This window comes from Chenopodium quinoa, unplaced genomic scaffold (assembly GCF_001683475.1).
Source record: "Chenopodium quinoa cultivar QQ74 unplaced genomic scaffold, ASM168347v1, whole genome shotgun sequence".
Taxonomy (NCBI): Eukaryota; Viridiplantae; Streptophyta; class Magnoliopsida; order Caryophyllales; family Amaranthaceae; genus Chenopodium; species Chenopodium quinoa.
In genome coordinates this window covers 1,776,790-1,786,923 of record NW_018743099.1, presented here as the reverse complement: position 1 = coordinate 1,786,923, position 10,134 = coordinate 1,776,790, and the positions used below count along the sequence as shown (strand labels likewise).

At 32.2% G+C, this 10,134-nt stretch overlaps 1 protein-coding gene across 1 annotated transcript; it reads left to right on the top strand.

The window, feature by feature from the left end:
- The first annotated feature begins 1,460 nt into the window (after window positions 1-1,460).
- Window positions 1,461-5,313, top strand: LOC110731846 (cyclin-dependent kinase inhibitor 3-like). The gene is made up of 3 exons (XM_021911741.1): window positions 1,461-2,625; window positions 4,601-4,804; window positions 4,901-5,313. The coding sequence occupies exons 1-3, from the start codon at window positions 2,234-2,236 to the stop codon at window positions 4,968-4,970; spliced, it is 666 nt and encodes a 221-aa protein (XP_021767433.1). The 5' UTR covers window positions 1,461-2,233; the 3' UTR covers window positions 4,971-5,313.
- Window positions 5,314-10,134: the final 4,821 nt, after the last annotated feature.

Genomic DNA, 10,134 nt, shown 5'->3' with positions numbered 1-10,134 from the left:
CATACATGTTCTTTTATGAATGACGATAAATGTGTTTTATATATTGAATTTTACGATTTTTTTTGAAAAAATAACACACATCATATATTAATAGACTTAACCTAGCACAAAAAACCCAATGTACAAATTATGTATTGTGGTAAGATAATTTCACATGGACTAAACTTTATAAAGGATGCATTGTATATTGTTTGTGTATGTAATAAATTACTCATATATTTTATACAATGTTTGTGCTACATACAATGTTGTATGTGTCACATATACTCGTAATGAGAAATCTGAAAGTTTTATTTAATTTGTGAAAACACGTGTCAATATATATCATGGTGTTCATGGTGTAGATGCATCTATATAAATAGTAATCATAATCATATTCTTATTAGTAAAGGTATCGTATTAGGATATTATATTATACCAAATTTGGGTTCGAACACCATTATTGCTTTGCGATTTGAATGTAATGGATTTCTGATCTTTAAAATTGAATGCTTTATAACTATTGAAATCACAAGTTAATTTCTGCTTATACTGTTATCCAACATATTGCATAATCTTGCAAACGTGTTCACCATGTGGCATTTACGTACAATGATACATGTAATGCTCTACGACTCTAATGCAAGCCACATTAATATTAGAAAGAATCACAATATTTACAAGTGTCAAATGATGTGGATATGAATTGATACCTTGTTTTGGTTAACACTTATCAAAACTGAATTAGATAAAGTAATTGTCAATTCAACATACATTTAGTAGATACTAGATAGTAATAATTGTACAATCATCATCTACTAAAAAGTTTTTTTTGACAAGACAAGAACTAACTTACTAAAAAGTTAGTTGCGAAGGAAACAACGAAAACTAAATTAAGCTTAGCTTCATAAAATATTAACCTGTAATATATCTAGTTTTTAGATGGAACACTTTGACTTTTATACCTTGTCAATACATTACTTTGATCACTTATTTCTACATAGTAAAAGTTACAAAAACTTGATATTATGTGAAGAACAAACAAGACTAGCTAATCTAACAACACCAATTTTCTAATGTCAATTTTCAATACTAACAAAATTACTATATACATGATCACTAAATTTTAAAGTCATTATATAATCTACATCATATGACTTACCGAGCTAGGCCTAACTTAACTACGCACTGTCACATTTTTTTTCTCATTATCTAACACCTTCTCCAAATCGATGAATTATTGGTGTTACTAAAGTTACCGCATCTGTTTCTTCAAGGAAAATATAAGTAACAAATCAAGCTCGAATCAAAATATTAAAAGACACACCAATCTCACCATAAATTATCATGATATCATTCCATACGAAATTAATTTTAATGATTTCATACCAATTAGTTTTCCTTCCCATCCTCATATAATAAGTTTTTTTTTAGCCTCAATTAATTCCCTACTAGCAAATTAATCAATTAGGCCATGTTTGTTTTAAACATTCATATAAAAAAACCATAAAATTCACATGATATCAACAAAACTAAATCGTTATCAGTATAGTTACAACTTACAAGTGTACCCAATATCCACTACCCACATTATAATTATCATTCTAAGCTTATCTATAATACATCCACCCTCCCTAAAAAAAATATATCATCAAAAATCCCTCATTTATATATTCTCTTATTAAAGAATTATCTTTCACAAATTTCTCAGCCAATAAAAAGTCATACGACATCATTACTAATACGGAATACTTCGTTTAAGATTTACACGAATTAATTTTTTCTATGAAAGAAAAAAAAATCTCACCCAAAAAAAAAAAGAGCAAAGGAGGGAGTCCAAAATTACAAATAGCAAAAACACGTGCAAGTCACGTGCATGTAAAAAAAAAAACCCTGAACCACCGTCACCAAACCTCCGTTATAAATACTTGGTATCACCAAAATACCGTGACACAAACCAATAATGCGTGCCGCTGTTTCCCCGTAATTCATTTTCCACCTTATTATAAAAATCAAAATTATTTTATTCACATTTATACTTATATATTTATACAATTGATTTTCCCCAAATCAAAAATCCCTCTTTCTTTCCAACCCTAACTTTTATATTTTTCTCTCCATTACAAATTCCTCTACATCCCGCTCATTTCTCCCCTTACTTTCTCTCTCCTTTTTCTCTCTCTCCTCCCCTCAAATCTCCATTTTCGCGCCTTCAAGTTCATGAAATTTCTGATCATATAATATAATAATAATCATGGGAAAATACATGAAAAAGGGTAAAATTACGGGGGATGTTGCAGTAATGGAAATCCCTCAATCTTCTTCTTTGGGTGTTCGTACTAGGGCTCGAACCCTTGCTCTTCAACCTAACCCTGAACTTTCTTACCTTCAGCTTCGTAGTCGTCGCCTTGAGAAGCCTCTTCCGCCGACTCCGCCGCCGTCGAAAACTTCTAATTCGGATTCTCGGAGTCGGGTTCGGGTCAACCCGGGTGGGTCCAAGAAAGGGGAAAGCGGTGGTGTTGGTGGTGGAGGACGAGGGCGTTTTCGTCATTTTACTGATGGGGGAGATTCCGAGGATTTTCATGATCTGGGTACTGTTGAAGCTTCCTTTGGAGAGAACAATTTAGATTTTGATTCCAGAGAAAGGTTTGATTTTTATTTTATTTTTTTGACTTTTAATTTGATTTATTGGATTTTTCATTGATTGATTTATTTGGGTTTGTTGTGTTTGGTTTGGTTTAATTTAATTTCAATTTTTATTTTGTTGTTGAAAATTTATTAAAATTAATTGTTGAGAGTGGGATTTCTTTAAAAATGGGTAACCTTTCTTTTTCCAAAAAGATGAATATTGAAAACAACACTTCTTGTTCATGTATGCCATCTGTCAATTTTTTCTTGTTTGATCTAGAATTGTCTTTAATTTTTATTTTTCTTATTGGAACTCATCAAAAGTTCTCCTTTTTTATTTTTTAATTTTATTCAATTTATTTTTCTCAACAAATAAAAAAATAAAGGAATTATTAAAGAAATTAAAAGGGTAACTTTGTTGAAAATTTTTAATTTTATTTTGAAGAGGGTTTTTTTTATTTAAATTTCATGTAATAGGAAAAATTAATTTTATTTATTTATTATTTTTTTTAATTTAATTTCATGGAAATTTTTTAGAAAAAGGGAATTTATTGGATTTTTTTTTGAGTAAAAAAAAAGGCATTTTCAAGTGCATCAAAGGTGGGGGCAAAAAGCGGAATATTTAGGCTCAATCATGTGAGTTTTGGGTTTGCACACATTTGTGAATATAAAGTATCTTCAAAAAATTGAAGCTTTTCAGTTACTACCTCAATTTAGAACCTTAGCTAGGTAGTTGTAACTTTCTCTTTAAAAAGTAAAACAATAATTCAAACTAAGCTAGCTATTGTATTTTTGTGGAATTGTATATCTGTTGTTCATATTCATAATTATCGTGTTCCGACTCCGGTTTAATGGAGTGGAACGCGACAAACCGTCTTATACAGGAATTTGTGCTTGTTAATCGCCCCTAATACAAAATATAGCTTACCTATGACTTTAGGAACATTCCGTGTTATAGCTGGCCAACCAAATCAACACAAGAAATGTAATTTTAGGAACGTCTCATTTTTGTATGTGTTTTTATTTTTGTTTAATTCATATAATATGTCATGGGCCAAAACTTTTGGATACCAAATAGAATCCAAGAATATCTCTTTTAGAAAGCAACTTATGCTTTTGGCTGTTCCTGTTCATTCAATGCACTCTCCCTCAGCTTATCTGTTTCTTTCTCTCATGGCTTTTATATGAAGCCAAATGTTTTCTAACCTTTGTGACCCGTGACCATATATCATATAAAGAATCTAAGATATAGCTCTTTATGTTTATCAATTCGTTTTGGTGTTTGATGTTTATGTAGGTTGGTTACGAGCTCTTTAGGGACGGTTGAAAAACCCGTCTATAGGCGTTAGATGGTGTTGGATTGTGGTATTGTGCGCGATATGTAGAAAACTTTTCCATTGTCGCGGTGTAACCATAATAGAACCATTCAATAGAAAATTTTATTGCAAGGTGGGTGATACAATAGTAGGGGGGGGAAAAAAGATTTTCGCCCTTGCTTTATATGAGTACATAATTAGTTGAGTTAACTTGTCGTAGCTCGTCTGCATCGGTCTTTAGAAACAATATTGCTCTGCATGATATTGCTGCCATTTCATAATTTATATGCAATACTAAAACATGCTAATATTGAACGGTAAAGTAGTAGTAGTCTTAATGAATTTCATGAGTGGTTGGTAATTAATTGTGGTGTTTACGATGGAATTGGGAGCAAAGATGAGTGTTGAATAGTCGGCAATAACTCATTTTGCCATGTGTTTGTTGGGGACCAATGCCAAATCTGATATATGTACTTATGGTTATACTACTATGTTAACTCTTATCTTATAATAAGATAAATAGCTACTAGTTGTCCTTGAGCTTTTCAAATGTAATTTACTGTTTGTCCTTAAAGCCTGTTTCTTTAATGTCCTGCATCAATTTGTTCTGGTCTTTGGTTTTTGACTGTTCAAGAATTGAGTTGTGGGATTAAATTTGTTGTGCATTTAAACTGCAGGAGCACCCGAGAGAGCACTCCTTGCAGCTTGATTAGAGATGCTGAAACTATTGGGACGCCGGGATCTACTACTAGACCGACATGCTCCACTGTAGTAAACAACCGAAGAACTCGAAGTACACAAAGAGCCATCCCGACAAACCCGGAGATGGAAGAGTTCTTTGCCGGGTTTGAGTATCACCAGCAAAAACTATTCATTGAAAAGTAATTATTCTCGCTTTTTACTTGTTTCTTCGGGTGTTTTTCTTCTGCTGCTATGTTTGGCAAATCCTTATATTGGTCGAATTTTATATGTTGCAGGTACAACTATGATATTAAAAACGATATGCCTCTCCCAGGACGTTACGAGTGGGTACGAGTAGACAAGTAGGAGGGAAGAATCTGCAGAAAGCCAATGCACATTTCTTACAAGAAATTATGGAAAAAGGAAAAAAAAAAAAATTAGAAAGAATGTGTAACCTGTGATTTGTAACATAAGTGCAGCTGACTAAATGTAGCCTAACCCTTTTATTAGGTAGCTTAGCAGAAGACTGATTTTAGCTTTTGAGATCCAAAGTGAAGATAAAATGATTCTGTAGGTTTAGAATTCAGTTTATGATGGTTTGCATACACCATTGTATTCTGTAATTGATATCATTAAATATTGTTCCGAAACCAAATGTAGTAGACTAGTAGCTTTCATGGAGTTTAATCATAATTTCTCCCCTTATTCACCCCTGCATTTCTCTGTTTTCATTGATATATGCTGAATTAAGCTTTTTAATGCTCTGTGTGTTCGGGTTTGGTTGTCATATTACTGGTTTAAATTACACTATCAACGTAAGATACACAAGTAATACTTGTCATAAAATATACAAGTAAGACTGAATACTGATGTTTTACAGCTAGTAAAGCTGCATGCAAAAACCTGCATAAGATGTTTTATCTAGCACTTCTATTCTTTTAATATGACTTCTTTTGATGACGAAGTTAACGAAGGAATTTGAGGATGACTTCGCATTATTTTAGACGATACAACTATATTAAATGTTGTCAAAATTTGAGTCAGAAACCTTTTACATGACATATTTGGTATCTACTCTGCATCTTTGTTTTCTTACTGTCAATCTGCTTAACTTTTAGGATACCAAAATGCTGTATTTTTTGATTAATTTTGACTATCAGCATGTGAATCTTCCATGGACTTTATAATGTTTATAATTATCTTATTACCACCTTCTTCAAAGATTAAGTAGCTACACTAGCTAGCACATTAACAATGAACTAAGGTGGAGGGGTTCGCGACATGGTATTGGGTACGGGCATACAACTTTACGAGCACGATATGGTTACACAAAATTTTGGCATAGCTCAATATGTGCACGAGCTAGGCATGGCATGACAACTCACAACATAGTTGGAGTTACGACATGAGTAAATAATGCAGTTCTCCTTCCGGTTAGCTGGTCTTTGACTGGATGGAAGCATGTTTGTGAACTAATGCATTAACACTGTCAATCTAAAGTAACATGAATACTCCAAAAGTCCAAATGCACCCAAACCTCTACTCACTTAATATGTACGATTCTACATTTAATAGAGTTTTCTTAGAACTCATGGTTAATGTTTCATCTTGGACATTATTCTAGGAATAGATGTTCGATCCCCAAAATACTCCTTTGGCTAGAGACCTTATTAAGTTCATGGTTCCTTTAGTAGTTATGGAGTAGACATGCTTTTATTGTTCTATAAGATTGGGGGCATTTCATTTCTTTTGGTCATTTTTAGTATTGAAATAACAATAAAATTAATTAGTTATCTTGAATTCTCGAGAGAATGTTATTTTCTTAAGACATTAGTATAGTAAGTGTATAACATAAAATTTTCCAATTAATGTTTTTAAGTGCATATAGAGCCACATTAATTAGTGATGTAGACGGGATTCCATCCCATGTCTTAGATGCTAATCTAGCCGACATCCATGACAAATTACATTGATATGTTAAGATAAGTTTGCTAAAGATGGAATATCTAGATTAGGATGATTCGATTTTCATTACAATGAATCAAGATCATGATATTATTCTCTAATACTTTTTCTTAAAGATAAGATGAAAGAGTTTCCAGCTGACGTATTGATTAAAATAAATGAAGATCATGATATTATCTCTAATACATTTTCTTAAAAACAAGATGAAAGAGCTTGGAGGTGAAAAGAATAAAACCCAAATTAACTTTATCGATATTAATAAGAGTGTGCCTCTCGTGCTACACATAAACTCGAACCTTATGAGGTAAAAAACACAGGCACAATCAAATCCAAGTAAAAGTATCTCATCATATAAACTCATGAATTGGTTTTGTCTCGAACCCCTTGTTTCATAAATATAAACACAACTTCTATCACACACTCTCTCAAGTCTAACCCCAACCACCCTCATTTTGGGTCCATGGTACTATAGTACTATTATTCTTGAATTATAACCATTGGACCATATATTATAATTATGCAAATATATTGTACTATAAAGTTTTTGAGTGACCCCTTATTATTCCCTTGTTTTAAAGTCATTTTCAAAGTGCTACTTTCATAGCAATAATATGTGACAGAACTGTTTTGCCTTAATGAAACCAAGCTATAAATCTGCACATAAAAATCCAAACTTAGTTGAAAGTGATGTTTATTTTTTATATTTTTTTACCACTGTTACACTTCCGCACCTAGGGTAACTTGTCCGCATTATTCTTGTGAATGCGCAAAATTTGTAGTAACAAGTTTTTAAAGTTGTTCAGTAGTGAATTTTATTGTAAGTTGAACATATGGTTTTAAAATTGTTCAAATAATTGAGACTTGTTCAAGAGTTTCAACTTGGTTGAATATAATTTAGTGATCTCTGTTTTTTTGTCTTGTGAAGCTTGGACAGCTTCCCTAATTTGGTTCATGAGAAGTAATGGCTACACTTTTGCTTTGCGGAGTTGGGTTTCACACTTTAAAATTGATTCCTACACTTTTTTTTTTCAGCGTGTGTTTTCACTATTAGTTATGGACGGGCAAAATTTGCTTTTGAATTCTTGTTTTTGATATATCAATTCGACGTCAATCATATTAAACAAGTGGCCAAAATTTTGTCTGATCAAGCTCTAGTGTGAGACGATCTCATACCTGAAATGTATTTATATACATTGTCATCACAAAATTTGCTAATTGGTCATTTAATACCCTAAATTTGTACTGAGTAGCTCCTTATGATACAATCGTCTCACACAACAAATCAAAATTACTTAGTTAAGCAATTAAGCCTCTATCCTTCACGAGTTGTAAGAGTATTGTGTCATTGACATGGTACAACAATTGTACACTTGTTAATTAAGCGTTGTGGTGTTGACGTGGTACAAGGTCACAAAACGAATGAACCAGTCGTGTTCGTATATGATTATATGTCGATTTTGGATTATTCACTAATTATATCAACAATTATGTAAAAGTACGTAGTATAATGGCAAAATATGAAGATATTATGTAATGGGGTTAGATTGATTCGAGTTCATGTAGATCGGGTTTAAATTACTTTTCATAAAACGATTGACGTTTAAGTGTTGTGTCAGAGATTGTCAACTCTATTTATACTATAAGAGTGTAACCAGACATACTCGCGTACCCATGAGATTTAGATATGTGTAGTACGCACATACTTACAAATGTACAATATGTTATAGATTCGAATCATGCGTCTTCTCCGATCTTATTTATAATGCCCTTGTAATTCATTCAGACGATAAAAAACCAACGTGTGATGCTTTTATTAGGAGCTTCGCGTGATCGGTAACATAGATATCCAAGCCATCTGCAATGAAGACAAATAATAAAAGGCATCTAATTAGTGGTGCATGTAGTTTTAACCAATCTATTACTGTATTTTCCCTGTTTCACTTAACTCTCTTCAAATGTTGTGCCAAGAAAGGACGTTATAACGACATATACGATGGAGTTGAAAAGACTATCTAGCACGAGTAGTGCATGACTCATATATATGCCCTAATTTCTGACTTTCGTGTTTTGAGTAACAGTGTAATTTAGTATGTTCTTGAAATTTGTTATTGTCGGTTTGTTCTCAATTTCATGAAAATGCATGCATGCGTTTTTTTTATGCCTCTTATTCTTCAATTGCAACATATTTTGATGTATGAGACAATGATTATTTTGTCAATATTAATGCATGTAACTCATCATATAGTAGTCAAATTCTATGAAAATGAAAGGAAATCCCAAGGGAATTATTTAGACTATTTAGTTCACAACTCACTAGTAGTTATTTAAAGCATTATTGTAATAGTTGTTGATTTGATTTGGTCCGATTTTGTCTGATTTAGTTATGTAGCTTGGCTTAATTTGATGTAATTTTCCTCCAAAAACAAAGATTTATATTATATTTAACAAGTTTGTTTTAGATGCGACATTGAGTTACAATATAGTGGAATTTTAGAAGATTAAATTATGTTTTCGGAAAAGTCCTATTATTATGAACATTAGCGACACTTAAACTTTAAATTTCCTTAAAAACATAAATTCTTTACCAAAGCTATATAGAGCATATACTCCATAAGTCTTTATCATATACTAACGATTAATTGGCCTACTAGTGACAAAGTTTGAGGGTCAGTATGTAATAGGGGTGCAAATTTGAATTTCACCTCCTTTATTTGTAATTTGTAATATCTTTGTGCCTCATATGGACCAACTAACATAGTTGATACTAAACGATTTGTCGTATGTTGTAGACTTGGGCTGGGGTACTTGGCAGTTGGCACTCACCATCACATAGAGCTGCTTGATAGCAACTATCCATATCATGTACTGTTCTGCTTCTAACATGAATAATCACCCAAAATCCAGCTTTACTAGCGCCCAAGAGTGGTAGGATTAATTTGATGCTGATAGCTACAAGTACATACCAAGTATTTTGTTAGTTTTGCCTTCCTGTGGAATATCAAATTACCAATATAAAATATGTAAGCGATAAAGAGATACAAATTCTAGCTAGTGGGTGTTTGTTTAGTTGAAATATTAATTAGGGATTAGGGATTAAAGATAAACTCACATGTTTTTTTAAGGGTATTATTATGTTACCAATTTACCATAAGATGTGTATTCATGGAGAAATTGGCAACAAAATGACCATTTTGTTGTTTACAAAAAGAGAAAGTATTTGCAAAGGTATTTTGAAAAATCCGTTCTAGATATACTCCTATCAATATCATAAATAATACGGAGTATAAGATTATGACAATATTCACAGTATATAAATTTCTAATAACGTTCAGTTCACAAAATATCCATTCGATCCTATGTTAGTTCGCAAAGTTTTTATTTGATCATATTTTGGTTCACGTCGATCATATTTTTTTTTGTAGAATGAACTTCGAGAGCCTGTTCTGTATACCCGGGTGTATCTTCCTCTAGGTACATCCAGGGGCATATTCGTAATTTTCCGATTAGTTTGCCTGGCTGAACTTTCTTCCTCTTTCGTCCTCGTTCCAATCAAACTTTCTCATAA